This window comes from Lathyrus oleraceus, chromosome 2 (assembly GCF_024323335.1).
Source record: "Lathyrus oleraceus cultivar Zhongwan6 chromosome 2, CAAS_Psat_ZW6_1.0, whole genome shotgun sequence".
In the NCBI taxonomy this organism is placed as follows: Eukaryota; Viridiplantae; Streptophyta; class Magnoliopsida; order Fabales; family Fabaceae; genus Lathyrus; species Lathyrus oleraceus.
Window position 1 is genome coordinate 50,181,133 of NC_066580.1, and position 24,737 is coordinate 50,205,869.

A 24,737-nucleotide genomic window follows, 5' to 3' on the forward strand; every position below is an offset into this window, starting at 1 on the left:
GATTTTAGTAAAGTGTTTTTAAGATATTGAGACATTTGAATTTGAGTCTATAAACATGATACTTTCCCATGTTTCAACACAACCACAAATAAATGTTCGTACGAATATACAAAGAATAGGCAAACTCTTCTGAGTAATTCCAGTGAGAAAAGAACTCTAGAGGAGTTTGTACAAAACCTAACAAATGTAATTCCAATGGTAAACTCTTCTGAGTACTAACAGTTATCTCCAATAAGCAGTTCGAAAGCCTGCTATTGACAAACAAGAGACCAATGAATTCTATCAAAAATCAGCCAAACTCTTTTGCATTTCCCTAAAACTTACACACATAGAATCGTACAATTCGCACATAAATTCATTCGTAACATATAGCAATACAAAGATCAAAAAACTATCACACAGTCAATTCACATGCAACAAACTGTAATAGTTTCAATACAGTATTGTGATTCAAAACAACACATATGATCGCGACTGGTTTAACTGGATAGGAAAAATGCTACTTGCAAAATTTGAGCTACAATTGTTTTATGTATCTGGATTTAAACATAGTCTCACTGAAACCATGTCCTTAGTGGAAGGCATTACATGTATATCTACCATTGAACTTATGTCCTAATATGATTGCCATCAGTGGATGACAAATTAGGGTGTAGCAGAAACTATGCTCAAGTATGCACCAATCCTATCCCCGTGTTTGCTCTAAAGGGAAAAGGAAAAACAGATAAAATTAATAGACTAACTTTCAAACATAGATATACGACAACAAAATCTTCATGAGGCAGCCTCCACGTCAGAAAATTATCAGCACGATTTTGCTCCGAACACTAACTTACTTCTATCTGCAATATTTGGAGAGCTAGCTAAAACTAACATGTTTTTGCCTCAGAGGGGTCATCGTCTGAGTTTTTAATCCCGGCCTCCAGAGTGTTTTAAGATTTACGTATCATGTATTAAGTTAGATTTATCCTAAAAGCTTGTATTTTGTATCCTCCGCAAACAGTCTTTTCTTAAAGGTGAGTCTGCAAATATAGCTTTTATGAAATCTTCCACCTGCAATGAGTTCAAAAAAATTATCCATAAGAAACATGAGTGAGGAGAATGCATGTGAAGAAAAGGACTATTAAATACGGTTCCAATATTTTTAGTCATGCATAAAACATTATATCAAATTCAGTGGTAATATGGCTAAATGAAGCATTTATTTAAAGTCAGAATCCCTCAGTTATAAAGCTGTAAGGAAATGAAATAGTCATTGATAACCAAATGATACCTCCGTTATAGAAAAGCCACAACTGAGCAATTCTTTATTCTCCCAAGACGCTGTAATAGATTTTAAAGGCATATCTAATAATTCTGCATGAACAGGTTAATTATCAATATATGAGAAAATAATAATTTAATAAGGCAACCAACAGATCTGCATAAATAATTAAGAAGATAATAAAACATGCCTGATAGTTTGCGGATTTTACGTAAAGATGGAATAAGATCTTCAAGAAACTCCGCAGAGAACTCACGCAAATTCGGATCACCCGTGGCCAAGGACTCAAATAACGATGATAGGCTTTCCAGCATTAAATGGATTAGTCTTTGTAACTGGAAATAAGAGTGGAATTTATTAGACTAACTTCTTAAATAAAATGGTATTACAAGCATTAATTAGCTAAATTATCATAAAGACTTACCTGTAAAGTCTCATCTGCAGCTATGTCATCTAGCAGAAGTATATCTCTTGAAATTCTAGAGAAAACTGATTCTAATACTGCACACATGCTTTTCCTGTAAGTTGAAGGAAGCAAAAATGGTTCCCATATGATATGAACTTTTTCCAGAATGAAAACAACCTGATCAAGGAAACTCAGTTTATGTCATTTGTTAGAATAAAAAGGCATTATTTACTACTTGTAACCCATTGTAACAAATGCCCCCGCACTTTAGATTGCATGCAGAAAAAGAAACATAGGAAGTAAGGGATAAAGCAAACTACGGGGCAGCATATGGGAATTTACACACACTATATTAACAAAAAAATAACCTGATCAATGCTGAATTTAGCAGACTCAAATTGTTGCATTTGATGAGTATTCTGAAATCCATCAGCACTATCTATAGCCTAATAAACATAGGCGAATATGGGATTTAGCAGATCAGAAAGGCAAGTGTTAACCAAAACTAAGTGGATATCCTACAGATGCTGCATGCATTTTAACAAAGGCAGTACCTCCTTCAAGTTATAAATAACAAGGTGAACTTGTCTCTGCAATATTTCTTCTGCCAAAAGCTGAAATCTTGGGGCCAAATCAGCAAACACGGCATGCTCCTTCATCGAACTAGGAAAATCTGCCCGATACTGAGGTAATATAGCATCAAAATGAGTGAGGCAAGGGGGAAAAACAATATATAAAATAAATATGGTTGATATTGAATATTTGCCTTGATTTTTCATTTGATAGACTAAAAGATAAATTTGAGATTTAAGCAATATAACATTGAACAATCCATACTAAAGATGACATCAAGTAGTAGAAAAAACATGATTTTGTTTTTTAAAAAAAAAAGTAATTTATTCAAATATTGTGAATTCATTCATGCTTAGTTATTCAGGTATACCTCAAATGCAAATCCAAGTATCTCCTGGGAAAGATAAAGGCAGTCATTATGCATCAGAACAGCAACTTGATTGAAGCTACCAAGCTGCCTCTCTAGCTTCACAAACCAAAAACAGAAGTAATTACTAAAGCAGAATGCATGCACATAGACAAGAACACACACTCAAAGACAGTGTTCACTAAGGCTCTGTTTGCGGGTTTCTAGGAGAGGGTTTAGGTAAAAGGGAAAAAAATGATACCCCTCCTCCCAAACTTGAACAGAGGGTTTGGTTTTTCTTCATAATACAAAATCCTCCCAAAATGGTGGAAGTCAAAAATTGTATTGAAGCAGAATTTTGGAGGGTTTAGATAAATTTTTCAAACCTAATCTATGTTGTTATAATATTTTTTAAACTAAATATATTAATTATCAACATTCATTTATCATTCTCTATAAGAACAGACTCTTATAAAATGTGCAAGGTTGCTTTATTTTTTCCTCTACTTCCCTCCCTCCAAAGTCCTCCCTTCCCCTTCTCTCCAAACTCCCAAAGAGGGCCTAAGACAGGGACAATAACTTCATAATAAGAATAAGCTCTCCAAATACTTACCAAATATCATTAATATTTCATCTCTCATCCAAGGATCAGATAAAGTATAAAAAAACAGCAATAAAGTGTGATTCTAGAATAACTAACGTTGATTATAACAATAAGCTTGCATTACTTCATTATATTCACCCCTTGAAGTCAATCCCCGATGAAAGAAATACAAAAAAGGCTTTTCCAGTATGTCACGGCCTTATTGGACTAACCTTGACAGGGACTACCACTTCATAAAGAAGTATAGCATCTCTAGCGGCATTATAAAATTCCAAAGCAACTCTTGTAGATGACAGGCAGACATCCTGCACAAATTATTTATCATTTATAAAGATCACTTTCACTGTTAACAAAAAAAGTATTGTAGGTCTACCAAAACATTATACTTGTACGTGTAGCAAATTAGTGGCCAATTTATTCGCTTAGTTGTACAGATAGTTGGGAAACGTAATAAGTAATAACATATTATGTTGATCATGCACACTAACAAAATCCACTTGAGCCTATAAAGTCTTGATCCCTAAAATAAAGAAAAATTTGAGCTTGTATTTCAAATAAAATATGTTGTATGCAGTCATTTAGTAAATATTCATTATTCGCAGTCATTTAGTAAATATTCATTATTCTGAATCGTATACCTGCAGTGTCTGATGAATTAGTTCCATCAATTGTTTGGCTGCTTTGGATACCAAACATTTCTCTGATGAGAAAAGCAAATCAACCACATGGCTGGATGAAAGATCAGAAGTTTCATCATTCTTCCAAATAGAACCATCCCTTGTATACTCCTGCAGAAAAATTTTTATCAACAATTACAAATACTAAAAGCAACAGAAGAATTTTCCCAGTTTGAAAACTCACTTGAGGAATGGAAAAGTCACATTCAAGGAGCAGATTTCTAGCTTTTGCCAAGATTTCTGTCTTTTTCTTAAAGGCAAAGTGAACCTCAACATTTTCAGCAAAACTGCTTAGCCTGTTATCCTTGTCATCTGATGAAATGAACATAAGCTCTTTTAAAGCTGTTTCAAAGTCAGACGTACATTTGATAATCTTCTGAAAGTCAGGTAGTTTTGAAGCATCAGTTGGAACAACCTGAAATAATACCTCTCGAGTGACTATACATGCAAACTTAAAAAACTCAGTTTCTTTCTGGTTTCTAGACAGGAAAACTAACTACCAAGTAATTATTCTAGATCATCACATTGACAGGGATTGAATAATCCAATGAGAACTACTTTTGTTAGTTGAGATGAAAGAGTTCATACAAGCTTGCATATTATTAGTTACGGTAGACATTAATTCAATTCAACTGATATCAGTTAAATGATATTTTTGTGGATACATACATATTCTTAGATTTGTTTCAAAGCACCGCATTCAATGCATGGACACAGCTTTGTGTAACCAAGTTTGTTATAGCATAGAGATTAAGGCAAACCTTTGAAAGAAAGCTTGATATTATTAGCTCTGATATCCTAGGCCATGTCAAACGCCCAAAACATCGGATCCAAGAACTGTTCTGGAAGCAAATACTTCTATAAATAAACTTAATAAAAAGCACAATCCCTGAATAGAGAAGCTCCCCATCCAAATACTCGAGCTGCAAATTGAAAATCAGATATTTAGGAACAAAAGACAGCAAAATGACGATGTTTCCTAGGTGACTCGAGAAAATAAAAAACTGACAGTAGTATCTAAGAATAGGGTTTGGCTCTTTCAAGTGCAAGGTTCACTTTAGAAGGTAAAGTGCAGAGTAATAAACCTAATCAAAGGTGGATATTGTAATAAAATACATGGCATCTGTACAACAAATAATTAAACCACCTTACTATCTGGTCTTGGAACTATCTTCAGTAAGGCTGAATCTTGATTTGACTCTTCTATGAATGAAAGAGGTTGTCCACGATTAATGAAAGGAATGATGACATATTTGATCATTAAATCAGCAACTTTAGCAAGCCCATACTCTAGAATACCAACCACCTAAAAAGTCATCTATTAGAGAAAGTCAAAATAAAAACATCTGAAATCCCAATTATCTAAATTTACAACATCACAGTTGTAAAATTGAGATAAATTAACTTACCTCCATTGCTTCCAAAACCATTTGTAACTGAATCCCACTTAAATTATGAACTTCTAAACGATACTTGACTTCTACTTGATTCAAGTCGCCATCAAATTGCACAGCCTTATCCATAAACTTCACGAGGACCTCTTGAATCTACAAACCGAAATCGAATTCCTCTAAAAACAATCACAAACTCAATAAAAATCACATATCATCTAATCATCATTTCTATGGCACAAATCATATGTATTGATTATACTGTTACACATATCAGCGAAAATATAATTTAAGAAAATATGGGCTAATTGTCTAGAAAAATACATCATGCCATGAGCTCACTGTACATTTGATTATCATATAACTGCTGTTATTAAAATGCTTGGGAAATGCTTGTGCGGATTACTGGATTTTTTTGGGATGCAATCCAGGGGTTACAGTGGTGAAATTCCATTCCCAACTATCAATTAAAATATTCTTTTTTGTTATTTTTTAAATAAACTGGGTATGTTGCAAATGGTTGGTAGATGTTGAGGTCTCAACCTAGTTAGGACCTTATCTCAAATAGTGATACCTTTGCATAGATAGATCCTTTTGCTTTAAAAGAAATAATTGAATGAACTAAAGCCAGGCAAAATGATTCAAAAGAGCTCCCAGATCAACAGATCAACAGTAAAGAGAAAATTCAGCCATCTAAACATGATAAAGAAAGAACAGTATCCTAGGGGTATGAGAATTTTGTTTTCAGATTACTCAGTGCTTAGCCTCTGGTTGGGGGAACAGACCGGAAATGAAAAGTGAAATCCCGAGCCAGTAATCTTTTCTTTGCTCATTGCACATACTCATGCATCAATCCTGAATGCACTTCCTTACATTTAAGAAATGCTCAACTTCTCCCTTAAAACCATTCCAATGCATAATCCCAGTCACATAACTTTATTTAACTAACAAAAAACTCAACATACAAACTATCAACAATACCAATTTCAGTTTCAGCTTTTACATTCAGAATCAGAAAGGCGTCAATTCAGTTTCTACATACATTGCGATGAAACTTCAAACCAAGTCCATTGAAACATAAAATTGAGAGAAAAAAAATGGAGAGAAAAATAGAAAGAAAGCAGAGTAATACCTCTTCAAAACACTGAGACCATTCCTTTCTCAACAACCCATACACCAATGGCTCCCTATCATCTTCATCCCCAATCCTCAATGCAACCTTCAACTCCTTCAACCAATGAGCAGCAAACTGAAACTTCCCATTCTTCAACGCTTCCTTCACACTCTCCAACCTCTGATTCAAATTCACAATTATTCCCACCAACCCTAACAACTCTCTCTTCACCTTCAGTTCCTCGCTTTTCGTCTTCATCTCCTCCACAACTTCTCGCACCTCTACGTCAGCCGGGCGCTCGGAAACCAGCCGCAGGACGCCGGCGAGGTCATCGGAGACCTGGAGTGTCTGAGAAACCGCGTCGTTGCAGAGGGAGAAGAGGCTTGCGAAGTCATCGTGGTGAGAGGCGAGGTAGGATTGTACTTGTGATCGGATCTGGAGAGAGTGAGACTCGACACGGTCGATGAGGAGGCGGAGATCCGGTGCCGAGAGAGGGGAACTTCGGTCGGAGAGATCTTGTGCCGAGAGAAGATCTCGAATGTTGATTGCGTCGAAGAGAGACTCCATGACGCGGTGGTGGAGTGGCTAACGTGCGCTTGGAGTGTCGTCGACACTGATGTAGTGTGGTGGTTATTGTTTGGACTCGATGGACTTTTCAGTTTTAGATCTTATTGTGACCCGACCCGGCCCAAATGAGAAGCTCCAATGCTTAAGTACATTGTGTCATTTTTAGCTTTATGAGTAATAATAGTACACCTATTTATTTATTTTTTGAAGATTTTCCAAAAACTCTACATTTGTCTTTTTCAAAAAAAAAAACATTTAAGACACCAATGTATCTATAATATAAGAAAAATAGTTTTTTTTTAAATATTATTATGCTCATCTCTTGTGTTGTCACTACTCCAAACTAAGGGTAAATAATGTTTAAATATTACGTTTTACAACTAATGATGTGAATTTGTTGTATTTCAACTATATGTTGTTTGTCATATGGTATCACTTACTACTTTTTGTTCTATTCCAATTTCTTTTATATGTTTGCAATACTATTGAAATCACTCAATCCCAACTATGTGTTGAATCATACACCTTTTGCCTTTTTCATATCTTTTCCTCCCTCTTTCATGTAACTGCTTCAACTTCACAGTTTTACCAATGTTGCAGGTGTTTGCTACATATTCTTCTTCAACCATTTTCATAACCTTTTACCGACAATTTTCAAACCAGGTATTTAATGACCAGTCAAATTTCTATCGCACATGCACCATTTTCAATGTTTCATCTAGCTTTTGCTGAATGACTATCACACTACTTTGTCTTTATAGTACTATTTCTTCTCAATTTTTCTTCAACCCATCTCTTTTACTGTTTTTTCATTCATTTTCCTCTTGCATTTTCTTCTTCTAATTTTCTCCTACCTTTAACGCATTCTCATCTTCAACAATATGTTATGTAACAAATGTATTTTTTGTTTGCAGAAAATTAAAAGTTCTTCCTCTATAAATAAACAAGAATAACAACAAAGTCAGAGGTAAGTGGGGGTTTGAGGAACTGTTTGTGTAACCGAGATATGACCGTTCAGCCATTATAGGTTAAAGAAAAAGGGAAAAGTAAGGGTTTTGATGACGAACATATAGGGATGGCAGAACGATGCAGTGTTGACAATGTCAAAGTAGTTTAGAATCTTAGTAACCCATTGTAGGTAAGATTCGAAAACTCAATGTCAAGGTAGTTTAGAATCTTAGCAATCATAGAGGGATAGTAGAAAGATGTGCCCTTATTGCATTTTTTGATAGAGAACATACGAGATACAGAGTAGTGAGGCCAATTAATTTTAACCTTGTGCAGTAAAATGTATACCAAATGAATCTCAGCATAGTCAATTCTCGAAAACCCGCCACTCTTTGGTCGTAAGATATGAGATATCACCCATAGCATAATGCTTGGAACCATCTTCAATTGACCAATGGTAATGGGATCTTAACAGTCCTCGGCACGGGGAGCCTTGTGTAGCTCATTCACATGAACCCTCCAATCAAAATTTACATGAGTGTAAAGATCAGTTACCAACGGATCAACCTCGCCATCCTCATCAGCATCACCCACAGTAATACCAAACAAAGTTTTCCACAAATCATTGGTAAATTGATAAACTTTGTTACCTATCGAAAAAATGAAGCAAGCACCTTGTTATTCATGTAGTACTGAGTAAAATACGTAAATAAGATCTTCATTATAATCTTGAGCAAGTTGTAGAAAATAGTCAATTTGTTGATGCTTAACAAGCTTAACAACATCAGATATATCCAAGCAACCGTTTGTAACCTGCTTCCATATAAATTGTTCCACTATAAGACAAGTTTAATACTTTAACTCAAAATCCTTTGTATACTTCTTAGAAACCAAGGTAAATGGATTTCCACATCAGTAGTAGAGGTAGTAACCTTGCTTTTACCTTTAGCATTACTCTTAGACTTATAAATCTTTGAAGCCATGGAAAATGTTGAAACGAAAGTGCGCACACCAGGTGTTTAACAAAATGTTTGAATGAAAAATGATTGAGTATGAGATATTTTTTAATACCCACACACTCAAACAAGACACACAATCACCACAACACGCAAAGATGGGAAGATAATCCAAAAACAAGTAAGAATTTGGAACTCTTGTGACTTAGGGTGAAAAAAAGGATTTTTGAAGGAAAATGAGAGAAATTGATGTTAGATGCAAATGTTTTTATGGAAATAAGGATGGAAATGATATGAGACAAGTGAAACAAATATGATTTAATGTGATTGAATGAGTTTTATAAACTGAGATGAAGCTTGGAAACTTGAGAGCTTAAATGCATGTATGAGAAATGAAAAGTGTATGACCAAAGAGAAGATAATGAGTCGACCTCTGAACTCATTTGCCGACCTATCAAGGTTATGTGTCGGCGTATAATGAAGTGAATAACAAAGAATACAAAAATTCATTTTATAGGTCAACCTATCCCTCGCATGTGTTGACACATACTAAAGGAATTTTGACAAATACAAAGTTTCATTTTTATGTGTTGACATATACGACTATGTGTCGACGCATCACTAATAGAACTCGAAAAATATGATATCTATGAATTTTTGAAGTGACCTTTGATGACTTAAATTGTCTTATGCATGACTAATTAATAAGAGACTTGTGCATATGATTTGTTTTGATGATTTGCAAGCAGTTAACATGCAAACACAAAAGTAGTCATGAAATGGCAAAAGATATAGATCAAGTATGATGACATTTTATATAAATTCACTTTAAACATATGAAATGAAACACCCAATGGTTGCATTGAAATTTTTGGAAGTGAACAAATATTACACATACCATACATATACCACATCATATACCTTTGAAAAATAAACAGGCAAAACAAATACTCACTTATGAAATAAGAAAAGGATTAAAACGATATTACCTCATCGTAAGAAAGACAGAGGATGCACTAACATTCCACAAGAAACCCTCGAATGAAATTTGAAATGAATGTAAAGTATGCCACAAACACAAACGAAACCAAATTTCTCTTACCACTTTTCTCTTTGTACAAGTACTTGAACGTGAGATTAATAATGTATCCACGAGTCTCATTAAATTGATGATCATCCTAATACTTGGCCTTTCAATCTTGTTCAAATATGATACTCATCTTGCTCCTCCTCACGTTTTCTCATCTTAGGTTGATCAATCCCTAATTTGATGAACTTAAGTATGTCTTATCGAAGCTAACCTACAACATTAAGAACAATACATTTTCCGACACTTCTCGGATATAAAACATTAGTAATAATCAACACAACCAATTAAACAAAGACTAAAAGTTAACCTTTTTAGCAACACACTCCATCTTCCTTATCACAAAGTCAAGATATAAAGAGGTGTCACTCGTATCATGTCTTGAGCCTCCACGAATGAGATCCCATACTCTCTTCATAGAGCCAAGACATATATCATGCAAGACCAATAACTAGTGCTAGGTACCTAATATTCATTGGGTCCTTGATGATTAGTTAAACCTTAGTTGTGTTTAGGCAACCATTGTTGAGTGTCTTTAGGGACAAAGAGTCTCCTAAAGTTGCACTTGGCAATAATATGACCCTTCATGCAACAACAATGACAATAAACATTGTGAGAAAATGCTCTTTTGCTAATTGAACTCTTTCAACATAATTGTACCTTCTATAAGGATTATGATAAGGCATATCATATTTCAAAGTGTCAATAGCAAAAATAACTTTGGGTTGCAAAGCCTTGCCCAACTTAGCTTTAAGAGTCCTTGCCTCTGTTTGCCAAATATGTCACGTCTCATAACCAAACCACGATGGTTCTTTATTCTCACTTTTATCTTTTAAAATGTCTACCATAAATCACCTTAGAGCTTCCATATTCTTTTCAATTTCTAACATTTTAACTTGCAAATGAGAGAAAATTCTTTTGTTTGAGGCAAACTTTTTAAAGCATTTATGGCTTGTTTTTGTAGATTTTCAAAAGATTCTTGTAATTGAGAATAAGATAAGTCATGAGTAGATTTAGGATTAGAGTTACTTGAAATATTTTTCTTTCCTTTGTTGGCCATGTAGCACATCTTTGTCGATTCATCGCTTGAGCTTGAGCTTTCATTACTTAAAGATTTGCTTTTGCTTTCCCAAGCAACATAGGCTCTTATAGACTTGCTAGATCTCTTGCGATGCCCTTTCTCCTTTTATTTCATGATCTTAGAACACTCCAGTCTAAAATGGCCTACTTGACCACAGTTGTAGCATGAACTTCTACTCTTACTTTTCTTGTTCTCATCTTACTTTTAGGAATTTGAATACCTTCTAGATTTACTATGATCCTTTTCAGAATATTTATTTCCTTATTCCCACATATATTTATTATATTTCTTGATGAAAAACTCCATATCTTCTTCATCAGAGTCATTGTCATCTTTAGTTTCACAATCATTATACTCGATGTTCGAGGACTTTCATCTTGAAGCCTTTAGAGCAATAGACTTCTTCTCTTCCACTTTGTCTTTACCTTTCTCTTTCTTCAACTTCTTTTCATATTCTTTTTCATGTTTTTCCAAGCAAGTGAATTCTTGCTCACGTTCTTCTAATTTGCCAAACAAAGTAGTGAGATCAAATACTTTAAGATTATTCGCCTTTTTAATAGCGGTGACCTTGGGTTGTCATTCCATATTAAGACATATCAAAACCTTATTAGTAGCAATATCATTAGAAATAGGCTTACCTAGAGTATTCAACCAATCAATAATATGTGTGAATCTCTTTTGCATGTCGGCAATGGTTTCACCATACTTCATACGAAAGAGTTCAAACTCTTGATTCAATGTGTTGATTCTATCTTGTTTGACCTCATTAGTTCCGTCATGGGCAACTTCCAATGTGTCTCACATAGCTTTGGCAGTTTCACAGTGGGAAACACAATAATACACATCAACACCTAAAGTGGATATGAGAATATTTTGTGCCTTCCAATCATGTGACCATAATTTTCTATCATTATCATTCCATTGATCTTCCGATTTTTGTATGATGACGCATTCACCATTGGTCATTGTAATTTTGTTAGGACCATTGATGATGGCGTCTTATACACCCTTATCAACTGAGTTGATATGGATACGCATACAAGCTTTCCAATGTCATAATTATCACCGATAAAAATAGGTGCTCAATTATACGCCCATTTAGGTTCGGTAGCCATTATCTAGTAAGAAAATCTTAAGCATGGAATAAATTGGAGCTCTTAATACCATTTATTATACGATAGACCAAGATCTATAGGGGGTGAATAGATCACAAGTTAAAATTTGAACCAGAATTGGTTTTAAAAAAAGTTTATAACACCTAAGTAAATTTCAAAAATTTCTCGGATCAAAAACTGTCTAGTCGAACCTACTATCAAAAAGTCTGGATATGTGTAGAGGTTTCAATGCAATGATAATGATCCACAAGTCAATCAATAACAACTAACCATAACTAGATGAATACAATACACTAGGAACAATCTATCTCCAATTATCAAAACACACAAAAACTTAAGTCAAGCAATTTGTCGAACACTTCGTGTGCGATCAACAATGTTTGGAACATTATGTAGGGTTTGTTATTCTTAGAAATCCAATCACAACCAAATGGTTTGTGATCTACACAATAACATAAAATTCAAAACACAACCAAAATTATGATCCAAACAATGTTGATTAAATGATCAATACAATCGACAATTTGAAAAATACAAAAATAAAAGAGAGAGAGAGAGAGAGAGAGGGAGAGAGAGTACAAAAGGCTTTGTTTAGGCAGTTCCCCAATTTATCTCGCTATGGGTCTGTCTGCCCTCAATTCAAATTCGAATTGAGATATTATATTATATCTTACTTTGCAAAATATATGTATACAAGAGATGAAGAAATTAAACTCTACAAACCCTAAGTTTGATGTTGACTCTACCACTTCCAAAACCCTTTATCAAAGATTGATTAAGTAACCAACAATGTCGTTTCAATTCACATGTTCTTGCTACTTCCTTGTAAGGCACTCCTTGTCCCAAGGCTTTCACCCCGTTGAATTAATCTCAAACACACACTTGTTAAAACCCAAGATTTGTCAACACGATCCACCGTCTCACGCTACTCCCTTGTAAGGCACCCCTTGTCCCAAAGCTTTTACTCAATCAGATCCGAATTATACAATCTTGTCCAATTGAAGGAAAACCCCAACTCGGTTTTCTGATTTGAACCCTCAAAGTTCTCAACCCAATATTCTCGGTACACCAAACCTAATTGAACGTTATCAACCCTAATTTAGATGGCACCCAATCAAAAAAGGATTATGTGTATGCATAGATGGAGTTGAAGATTATGAGGATTCTTTGAAATCCTAGATTCATGTGGGTTTTACTCACTCTTGAAACCTTACTTAAGAATGATGCATGTATCAAATATATATATATATATATATATATATATATATATATATATATATATATATATATATATATATATATATATATATATATATATATATATATATATATATATATATATATATATATATATATATATATATTATGGATGAGGAGTTTAATGAATATAGAGAGAAAAAGAAATGATGACATTTGTTTTTATAAAAGACACATTTGTGTTATAAAATGGTGCCAAAATTGTTTCAATATTACATGGCTAACTACAAACTCAACTATAAAACATAATTGAGACATAAACTTCGAATCAGTATCTTATATAGGTTTAGAATTAAGGTTTAAACCATGAATAAGTCAATCACTTTATATGTGTCTTATTTATTCTTGGATTACCGTCCATTTGCCATATTTAGAGTCTTTAAGACAAATATCTTCTTGAAGTCTCCCAAATCTATATTCACCCGCAAAATAACAAAAATAAATACTATTACATCATTAAATAAATTTGAGATTTTTTTTTTATTTTAAAGTAAAATTGTCTTTAAAAAGGACAAGTAGTTCTACATATAAGCTCATTAGAAACAACATAGAAGCTAGTTTTAGTTCCACGTTTTTAAGTGAAATTCTAAGTGTGTATTATATTAAAATATAAAGAAATATTATAGCCATACATGTGAAATTTAAATAAAAAATAAAACTATATTTACGTACTTCGGTTGATATCTGAGAGATTCCAAAGAAAGCTTAGTGACAATAATGAATTGAGAAGGAACCTCAGTAACCAAATCTTCCAAAATCCTTCAAATATAAGCTCATTAGAAACAACATTACAATCAAAACAATGGATGCTATCAAATATAGCAGTTCATCCGCATAGATGTAATTTAAGATTATCATACTTAAGAGAGTGTATGTATTTTCAAAACCAATAACTTCTCTATTAAAATTCAAAGTTGAAAACTAAAGTTTCTTTCAAGTATTTGTTGAAGCATACTAGTTCTTATTAGGTTGAGATCCTGACATAAAACAAGTCAAAATATCCCTATAATTTAGACATCATACACTTGCAATAGCAAAATATTTTTAATTAATATAAGTTTATGAAGCACGGATACCACAAATATGACACTGATATAATGACACCGATAATAATTCAAAAAATGAATAAATTAAATGTAATAACAAATGTCGGAGTCAGTTTCGGACACGAACACCGACACAAACAAACATTTTTAAGAGGTATTTGTGCTACAGAGCTAACACACAATAAATTCATCCATCGCTGCTTTAAGTAACAAATCATTTATATTAAGATTATTTATTTTGAGATGTTGGATCGAACTCTAGTATGGTCGAATGGTAGCTTCTTGGTTCGAGAATTCAACATGACCTTAGCATGTCGTCGAAGTCTGTTCACATGGTATAGTCGAAGTATGCTAGGAGTGTTAGCATGTCGAGTTGGGTCTGTTTGTTATGTTCAATTGTTTAAGTTAGTTTGTTCTCTAAGTTGTCTTGTGTAATGGGCATGTGTATAAAATCCAATTAATTTAATATGTTAATTTTCTTATCAATAGCATACTAGTTTTTCATCATTGCACAAGACAAATCCTAATTAGGATGAGAGAGATTATTTTGCTATTCTGTAATGATGTTCATGCAATGTGTTAGAAATAGTAATATTGTGTCTTCTTATCACCTTATTACACGTGTTTAAATTTGTATTAGAAATAAACATTGTGTTATTACTTAAATGTCGTGTATATTTCTAATTAGTATTTTTCTATGGTCTCTATCTATTGCATATTTCTAGTTAGTATTTTTCTATGTTATGAATAATTTTGGATGAAGTGTTGTATGATGTGGCTTTGAAGTTCATGTTGGTGTCTTTTTTATATATTGTTCTTTTTCTTAATTTATACATAAATGGGTGATTCGACAAGTATCTCTCATACAATATCTGTTGCAACCTCTGTTAATATAAAAAATAAACGAAAGAATCAGTGACAAAGCCAGAAAAATTTGTTTGTGGGGCAAACTTTTATGTAAGTTTATAGTATGAAAATGTAATTTTTTAATCTCTAATTATAAAACTCTTATGCATTTTTTCCTTTAATATAATATTTTTTATAAACTTTAAATACATTAATTATTACATTTATAAATATATCCCTTATTAAAATCATCAATTTACTTTTAAAAACTTAAAATCATCGTATATATTGATAAATGTAGGATAATGATAGAAATGTGATTAATGAAGTGGGGCCTAGGCCAAGGGTGTGGAAAGTTTATACTAGGAAGAAGACAAAAGGAATGAAAGATGATGATGTGGCTGTGAATGTATGAGGAACGCATGAAGTGCATGAGAGTGGCTATATATAGCTATAGCTGGAAGGGAATAAGAAGGAAGGAATTCAGTTAGAATCTGGTGGGGTCACCTCTTGGTGATTTGGGAGCACTACGTGCTTGGGAATTGGTAGCTATTACTAGTTTGTTATTTTCCTATTTTTCTATTCCTATCTTCATGTAATTGTGGATCTCATAGCAATACAATTGTAGTTTCATTACTCATATTACACTGTTATATCCATTTTATCACTATTTTGTGCATTTAGACCCATCAATTGGTCCGACCTACCGGATCAAACTCACACAACGAAGAAGATTGTAGATGCCAAGAAAGCCTAAGATGGGTGACCGAGTTGACGCTTTGGAGACACAGATGGGGAATGTGACAACAACGCTGCAAGATCTCGCTCTACAGATGCAACAACACGCTCAACAAATGCATCAACAAAGCTTGGTTCTAGAAGAATTAAGCAAACAGATCAGAAAAAAAAAGGAGAGACTCTAGAGGGGGAAGCCTCTGTTGGCTCTGCACAGAGTGAATCTCGCCTCGCCGGGAAGAAGGTGAAATTGCCTCTGTTTGATGGTGATGATCTTGTGGCTTGGATTACACGGGCCGAAATTTATTTCGATGTTCAGAATACATCGGATGATATCCGTGTGAAGTTGGCTCGCCTGAGCATGGAAGGTTCAATCATTCATTGGTTCAACCTGTTGATGGAGACAGAAGATGAGTTGTCATGGGAGAAGATGAAGCGAGCATTAATTGCTCGTTATGGAGGACGTCGTCTGGAGAATCCATTCGAGGAGCTTTCGAAGTTGAGACAGAAGGGAAGTGTGGAGGAATTCGTCGAAGCTTTTGAGCTGTTGTCATCACAAGTTGGAAGGCTTCCTGAAGAACAATAACTGGGATATTTTATGAGTGGATTGAAACCCCAAATTCGGAGGAGGGTGCGTACTCTGAATCCTCGAAATAGGATGGAGATGATGAGGATTGTGAAAGATATTGAAGAGGAATTGAAGGAGGAAGACGACGATGGTGAGCGTAGTGATGTGAAAAAAGGGGGGTACGAGCGTGTGGGCCAGAAGCATTGGGTCGGGTTACTAAGGAGTAAAGGTGGGTCTCAACCCAGGGATGCAACTCGTTCGTTTCAGTCGAGTGGGTCAAACCCGAGTCAGAAAACGAGTTCGATTGGATCCAACACAAATTCAACTTCGTCTTTGGTTTCCTCAGCTCGCAAAAACGACGGGGGGTCCGCATTCCGGCGCGATGGAGAGGTGGAAGGGATTACGAAGTATCCATAATGATGAATTCGAAGAGAGGATAGCGAAGGGTCTATGTTTCAAATGTGGGGGAAAATACCACCCTACGTTGCATAAATGTCCAGAACGAGCTCTTAGGGTTCTAATCCTAGGAGAAGGTGAAACCATGGCAGAGGAAGGGGAAACTGTGAGTATGGAGGACGTGACGGTGGAAAGTGAAGAAGAAGTGGAGGTGGAATGTAAACTGATGGGGGTATTGGGAAGCATGGTGAGTCTCACACCATGAAGGTTGAAGGGAAGATACAAAATGTAGATTTATTGGTGTTGATTGATAGTGGTGCGAGCCATAATTTCATTTCTCCCAAAGTGACTACTGCTTTGGGTCTTGTCATCACACCTACAGGAGCTAAGAGTATCAAGCTTGGTGATGGTCATAAGGTGATAAAAAATGGAGTGTGTAAAGGGGTCAATATGGAGGTGGGAGGGATTAAAGTGATTGTGGATGCGCTGGTGTTGGAGCTAGGGGGAATGGATATGGTGTTAGGAGTTGCCTGGTTAAGCACTCTTGGGAAGGTGATTATGGATTGGAAGGCCATGACTATGCAATTTTCTTATGAAAATGAGTTTGTGAAATTGCAAGGTCAAGGCAGCAAGGTGGTCAGACAATGTTATCTGAACTCCTATCTTGAGGACACTCATAGCAGAACTAAGCTGGGCTGGTGGTGGGCTCATTTACAGTCAATGGAAGCAACCAAGTCAGTGGTTCCCAAAGGCTTAAATCCTATACTAGAAGAATTCCAGGAAGTGTTTGGAGACAACATTCGGCTACCTCCTGATAGGAGTCAGGTGCATCCGATTAAGCTTTATCCTGATCATGGTGCCATTAATGTCAGACCCTACAGGTACCCTCATCACCAAAAAGAAGAAATGAAGAAGCAAGTGTCAGAACTGTTGAAAGCTGGAGTCATTCGGCCGAGTATGAGTTCATTTTCAAGTCCTGTGATATTAGTCAAGAAGAAAGACAAGAGCTGGAGAATGTGTGTAGACTACATGGCCCTAAATAAAGCTACAATACCAATTAAGTACCCAATCCCTATAGTTGATGAGTTGTTAGATGAACTATATGGAGCTACTACGTTCTCTAAAATTGATCTAAAATCTAGATATCATCAAACTAGAGTGCATGAGGATGAAATCCCTAAAACGGCGTTTAGAACACATAATGTCCATTATGAGTACTTAGTAATGCCCTTTGTATTAATGAATGCCCCAGCTACCTTCCAAGCTACCATGAATGACATTTTTAGGCCATATTTGAGAAAGTTTGTCTTGGTGTTTTTTGATGATATTTTGATTTACAGTAGAGATATTAAGGAACACCAAATGCATTTGAAAATGGTTTTGTCTGTTTTAGTTTAGCATTGTTTTGTGGCAAATCAAGCAAAGTGTAGGTTTGGTTGTGCTTAAATTAATTATCTTGGCCATATCATTCCTGGAAAAGGTGTGGCAGTGGACCCTGAGAAGGTGAAGTGTATTCTTGCATGGCCTACACCAAAGAATGTGAAGGGGGTACGTGGTTTTTTGGGATTCACAGGGTATTACAGAAAGTTTATCCATGATTATGGTAAAATAGCAAAACCTCTCACAGATTTGACTAAGAAAGACAATTTTTCTTGGGGAATAGAAGTTGTCAAGGCTTTTGATGAGATGAAGAGGATCATGACTTCTCCCCCTGTGCTAATTCTTCCAAATTTTGATTTACCTTTTGAAGTTGAGTGTGATGCGGCTGACAGAGGTATAGGTGTTGTTCTAATGCAGCAGAGGCAACCTATTGCTTTCTTCAGTAAAGCTTTATCTGATGGAAATCTGGCAAAATCTATCTATGAAAAGGAATTGATGGCCCTTGTGCTTTGTATTCAGCACTGAAGACATTATTTATTCGGCAAAGAATTTATTGTGCACGCAAATCATAAAAGCTTGAAGCATTTTTTACAACAGAGAGTTTCATCTCCATATCAACAATGTTGGTTGGCCAAACTGCTAGGCTATCAATTTAAAGTCAAGTACAAGCCTGGCTTAGAGAATAGAGCTGCTGATGCTCTGTCCAGATGTCATGGTGAGGTAGAAATGAATTCTATCATTTATTTTCCCTTGGGGGATGATAGACAGAAACTTTTGGATGAAATAACTAATGACCCGTACATTCAAAAGTTATTGAAAGAAGTACAGGAGTCTCCTGATGTTAGACCTGGATTTCTGGTGAAATAAGGAGTTTTACTTTATCATGGCAGGCTGGTGATTTCCCCCGAATCACCCTATATTCCTTGGCTATTGGAAGAATTTCATAGTACTCCTGCTGGAGGGCACTCAGGTTTTCTAAGAACATACCGAAGACTGGAAGATTCTTTATATTGGGTAGGGATGCAGAGGAGTGTAAGGGATTATGTTAGATCTTGTGATGTTTGTCAGAGATAAAAGTATAGTGCTATTACTCCTGGTGGTTTGTTACAGCCTCTACCTATTCCTAATGGGGTGTGAGAGGACTTGTCCTTAGACTTTATCACTGGGTTGCCTAAGTCTAAAGGTTATGAGGCTGTGTTAGTGGTCCTGGACAGACTATCTAAGTATAGTCATTTTGTTTTACTCAAACATCCATATACTGCTAAGTCAATTGCTGAGCTCTTTGTTAAAGAAGTGGTGAGACTTCATGGAATTCCAAGTTCTATAATCAGTGATAGAGATCCTTTATTTGTGAGTCATTTCTGGATGGAGCTGTTCAAGTTGCAGGGTACTAAGCTGAAAATGAGTTCAACATATCACCCGGAAACAGATGGTCAAACGAAAGTGGTTAACAGGTGTCTGGAAAGTTATCTGCGGTGCTTTGCTTCTGATCACCCAAAGACTTGGTCATTGTGGGTCCCTTGGGCTGAGTTTTGGTACAACACTACCTTTCATGTGTCTATTGGGAAGACTCCATTCGAGGTGGTATATGGAAGACAACCTCCTTCATTGTTGAGATTTTTGTCTAATGAGACTAAGGTGGCTGTTGTGGCATTGGAGTTGAGTGAAAGAGATGAGGCTTTGAAGTAACTCAAACTTCACTTGCTCAAAGCTCAAGAATAAATGACAAGGTATGCTAACAAGAAGAGGACAGACTTGTGTTTTGAAGTTGGAGAATGGGTCTTTCTAAAACTTAGACCCCCATAGACAACAGTCAGTGGTAAAAAGAATTCATCAGAAACTCGCTGCAAGATTCTATGGACCTTTCCAGGTGGCGGAGAAGATTGGTGAAGTAGCTTACAGGTTGAAACTACCATAAGCATCTAGAATTCATCCAGTTTTTCATGTGTCACTACTCAAGCGAGCTGTTGGGAACTATCAGGTACAAGGGGAGTTACCTAAAGACTTGGAAGTGACTGAGGAGACTAATGTGTATCTAGACAAGGTGTTGGGTTCAAGAGTCATAGTGCAGGGGGTAATGAGGTTCAGCAGACCTTAATACAATGGAAAACAAAGCTTTAGAGGATGTGACATGGGAGGATAATGAATTTTTGCGTGGCCAGTTTCTTGAATTTTGCCTTGAGGATAAGGCATTGTCTAAGGAGGTGGGAGTTGATAGAAATGTGATTAGTGAAGTGGGGCCTAGGCCCAGGGTGTGGAAAGTTTATACTAGGAAGAAGACAAAAGGAATGAAAGATGATGACGTGGCTATGAATGCATGAGGAACGCATGAAGTGCATGAGAGTGGCTATATATAGCTATAACTGGAAGGGAATAAGAAAGAAGGAATTCAGTTAGAATCTGGTGGGGTCACCTCTTGGTGATTTGGGAGCACTGCGTGCTTAGGAATTGGTAGCTATTACTAGTTTGTTATTTTCCTATTTTTCTATTCCTATCTTCCTGTAATTGTGGATCTCATAGCAATACAATTGCAGTTTCATTACTCATATTACACTGTTATATCCATTTTATCACTATTTTGTGCATTTAGACCCATCAGATAACTTACTAATAATTATTCACAAAAAATACATAATAATTATCCTAATGATTCTTTTCAATATATGTAATATTTGTTTGAAAGTCTTATAAGTAGAAATTGAAAGAGTACGTATTATCTTTTAAATTAAATTGATAGTTACTTATTTAGAAATTAAATAGTTTTTGTGAAATTTGTTTCGAAATTTTTTCAAATTGAATAAAAATTTGTTAATGATTTCTTAAGGTTTATATATATATATATATATATATATATATATATATATATATATATATATATATATATATATATATATATATATATATATATATATATATATATATATATATATAATAGTTAGTGTTTTAAATGTTGCTAATGTATTATAAGTAAAAAAGTTACACTTTGAAAATGGGTAGTTAGCTATGCACAATATTTTATAATAATATATTTTGAAATTTCAAGTGGGGCACATGCCCCCATAGTGAATAGTGTAGCTCCGTCCCTGGAAATAATAGAGGTGCCATAATGTTGACCAAGGTTTAAAAAGTCCACGAAAGAAGTGCTCGCACACTAGTTAATTTTGATCTAAGAAACAGTAAGGCTTATGGCGAAATGCTGATGATTTTAAGGGTTACGTGGAATTATAAGGTAGATGCAAAGTGAGTATTTTGATAGATAATTGATGTAACGCCCAAAAATAATTATTTGTTATTTTTAATATTTAAGTAATTATTGTGGTTAGTCGGAAATTAGTCGAAAGTCGTAGAAATTATTATAAGAAATAATAATATAATTGCGGTGTTATTTGAGTAAGTGGGCTTATCATTGTGTGCTAATTATTAAAATGAGAGGTGTTATATTAGGCCCATTAGAGATTAGGATATTTAGTTAATTTAATAAAGAGAAAATAAAAGAAGGGATAGAAAAAAGAAAAAAAAGAAACAGTAGTGGAGAGAAGTTAGCAGAAGAGGAATTTGAGAACTGTTGTACGAACGAGAGGGAAGGAGAAGAAAACTTCCGGAATCCGATTCTTAGAGCAACCTTCGATCCAAAATAATAAGGTAAGGGGGGTTTATCGTCGTTTAATGGGGATTATGGGTTAACATGTAATGGATAGTGATAAGCCATTGATTTGACCCTAATTGGGATGTTGACTGCTGAAAAATTGAGATGAATAAGTTATGTTAAAAGCTGTAATTGAATCTGTAATTGGATGAGTCTTGATTTTCCGAAAGTGTAGCTTTTTACGGAATTGGAATCGGAGGTCCGGAAGTCCTCCAACGGCGGAAAATGCGGAGAATTCTGCATTCTGCTTCGTGTTAGCGCAGGAACAGCTTTCTGTCTTGCGTTAACCGGTTAACCCAGGGTGTTAACCGGTTAACACTGTAATGAATTGGGAAAAATTGCTGTTTGTCTTGCGTTAACCGGTTAACCCAGGGCGTTAACCGGTTAACACTGTTAAAATGTGCCAGGAAGTGTATTCTGTCCTGCGTTAACGGGTTAACCCAGGGCGTTAACGGGTTAACGCTGTTGAAAAACTGAAAAAATTGCATTCTGTCTTGCGTTAACGGGTTAACCCAGGGCGTTAACGGGTTAACGCTGTTGAAAAACTGAAAAATTGCATTCTGTCTTGCGTTAACAGGTTAACCCAGGGCGTTAACCGGTTAACGCTGTTGAAAAACTGAAAAATTGTATTTTGTCTTGCGTTAACGGGTTAACCCAGGGCGTTAACGGGTTAACGCTGTTGAAAAACTGAAAAAATTGCATTCTATCTTGCGTTAACGGGTTAACCCAGGGCGTTAACGGGTTAACGCTGTTGAAAAACTGAAAAATTGCATTCTGTCTTGCGTTAACAGGTTAACCCAGGGCGTTAACCGGTTAACGCTGTTGAAAAACTGAAAAATTGTATTTTGTCTTGCGTTAACGGGTTAACCCAGGGCGTTAACGGGTTAACGCTGTTGGAAAAGTGAAAAAAATCGAATTGCTCAGAATTTAATGAAATTCGTCGGGGTGAGTCGGGTAATATTATAGTTAATTTTGATGAGTAATTTTGTTGGGTTTATGTTATGAAGTGTCGATACAAGTATGACTGAGTTATTAAGTTATTCCGTGTACGGAAAGTTGTTAAAGTTACTGAGTTGTAAGCTTGGTGAGCCAAAGTTGATTATAAGTTGATTATGTTGAAAACATTGTTGTGTTGCTATTATTATTATGTTGTCGGAATTTTAAAGTCGTGTATGTCATGTAAATTCATATGCATTAAGTCGGAGCTTTGCTCACACCACGTTGGCCTGGATTGGCAAAAGTTGAAAGTTGAAGGCTTAAGCCTTGATGCCTCGTTAAATCGGCAAATTTTAAGTTGGGAGTTTTACTCCGAATGGTACCACATGCATGACGAGTCGAGTCTCATTAGAGTTGCATTTTTGTTGGTTTGTTGTATGGGTATTTAATTTAATTGAGAAGTGGTGTTTGTGTACGATTCTTAATTACTGTATCGTTTTTCATATACTGATTATAATTATTGTAACTCACCCCTTCTGTTGAATGTTGTCCTTATGTGACAACGTGCAGGTAATCATGAGAAGTAGCCGGTTACCGTTGGTCGGGTCAGTGGTCAGTCGCTCTGATACGTAGCACTCTGGGGGATTGTCGCGTGTCAGCTTTGTGGATCTTTTAATTGTTACTAAAATTTAAATTGTTTGAAGGATTATAGTTGTTTACTCTTTAAGTTAAGTCGTATTTATGTTGCTTAAAGATGATAAGAATTCTTTTTATGAATCCGCTGCGTAAGATTTTATGAAGTTGAATTATTGGAGTGAATGACATTATTTTGTCGAATTAAGAAAAGTGTTACATATTGTTATGATTCCTTAAAGTGGAAATTGTTTAAAGTTGAACATGTAATATTCCATTTATAGACAATTTTACGACTCTGATTTTGTTGTTATAACTCGTGGGTAGAAAATGGGGTGTTACATTAGTGGTATCAGAGCAGGTCGGTCTGTCCGGCCAGTTGTCGTGTCGTTACTGTCTAACAATTGTGTATTGTTACTAATCTAACTTTTAAGTTGTGTTGTAGTGATAAGTTGAAATGGCTGGAAGGAATGACGCTGCAATGGCTGCCGCAATGCAAGCGATGGCACAAGCTGTGCAGAACTTGCCAAATGCTGGTGGAGATGCTGGATCACGTAGCTTGGCGACTTTTCAAAGAGAGAATCCGTCGGTGTTTAAGGGGAAGCATGATCCAGATGCAGCCTTGGGATGGTTGAAAGAGATCGAGAGAATCTTCCGTGTTATGGATTGCACTCCAGCTCAGAAGGTTCGGTATGGTACTCACATGCTAGCAGTCGAAGCTGATGACTGGTGGCTAGAGACTCACGAGAGGTTGACCGTGGCAGGTGAAGTCATTACTTGGGATGTATTCCGTAGGGAATTCATGAGAAAGTATTATCCGGAAGATGTCCGTGGTAAGAAAGAAATTGAGTTCCTTGAGCTGAAGCAAGGAAACATGTCTGTCACTGATTATGCTGCAAAATTTGTGGAGCTGTCCAAATTTTATCCTCATTACACTGGTGCTGGTGCTGAATTTTCAAAGTGCATCAAGTTTGAAAACGGACTGCGCTCTGAAATTAAGAAGGCTGTTGGGTATCAGAAGATACGCATTTTTACTGAATTGGTTGATAGCTGCAGGATATTTGAAGAAGACAATAATGCTCATTACAAGATTGTCAGTGACCGCAGGGGCAAGCAACATCAAAACCGTGGCAAGCCGTATGATGCTCCAGTGGGAAAAGGGAAA

General features: G+C 35.5%; 1 protein-coding gene across 2 annotated transcripts; it reads right to left on the reverse strand.

Moving 5' to 3' along the window:
* Positions 1-406: 406 nt before the first annotated feature.
* Positions 407-7,116, reverse strand: LOC127118040 (centromere/kinetochore protein zw10 homolog). Of its 2 annotated transcripts, none has more exons than XM_051048173.1 (14): positions 6,394-7,116; positions 5,280-5,417; positions 5,018-5,176; positions 4,632-4,793; positions 4,055-4,285; positions 3,832-3,981; positions 3,406-3,498; positions 2,614-2,709; positions 2,225-2,353; positions 2,039-2,116; positions 1,689-1,847; positions 1,455-1,599; positions 1,274-1,356; positions 407-1,053 (listed from the first exon to the last, which is right to left on the reverse strand). In XM_051048173.1, the coding sequence occupies exons 1-14, from the start codon at positions 6,940-6,942 to the stop codon at positions 970-972; spliced, it is 2,256 nt and encodes a 751-aa protein (XP_050904130.1). In that variant the 5' UTR covers positions 6,943-7,116; the 3' UTR covers positions 407-969. The 2 variants fall into 2 exon arrangements, with proteins under 2 accessions (XP_050904130.1, XP_050904131.1); XM_051048174.1 differs by having other exon boundaries at positions 5,280-5,440; positions 6,394-6,545.
* Positions 7,117-24,737: the final 17,621 nt, after the last annotated feature.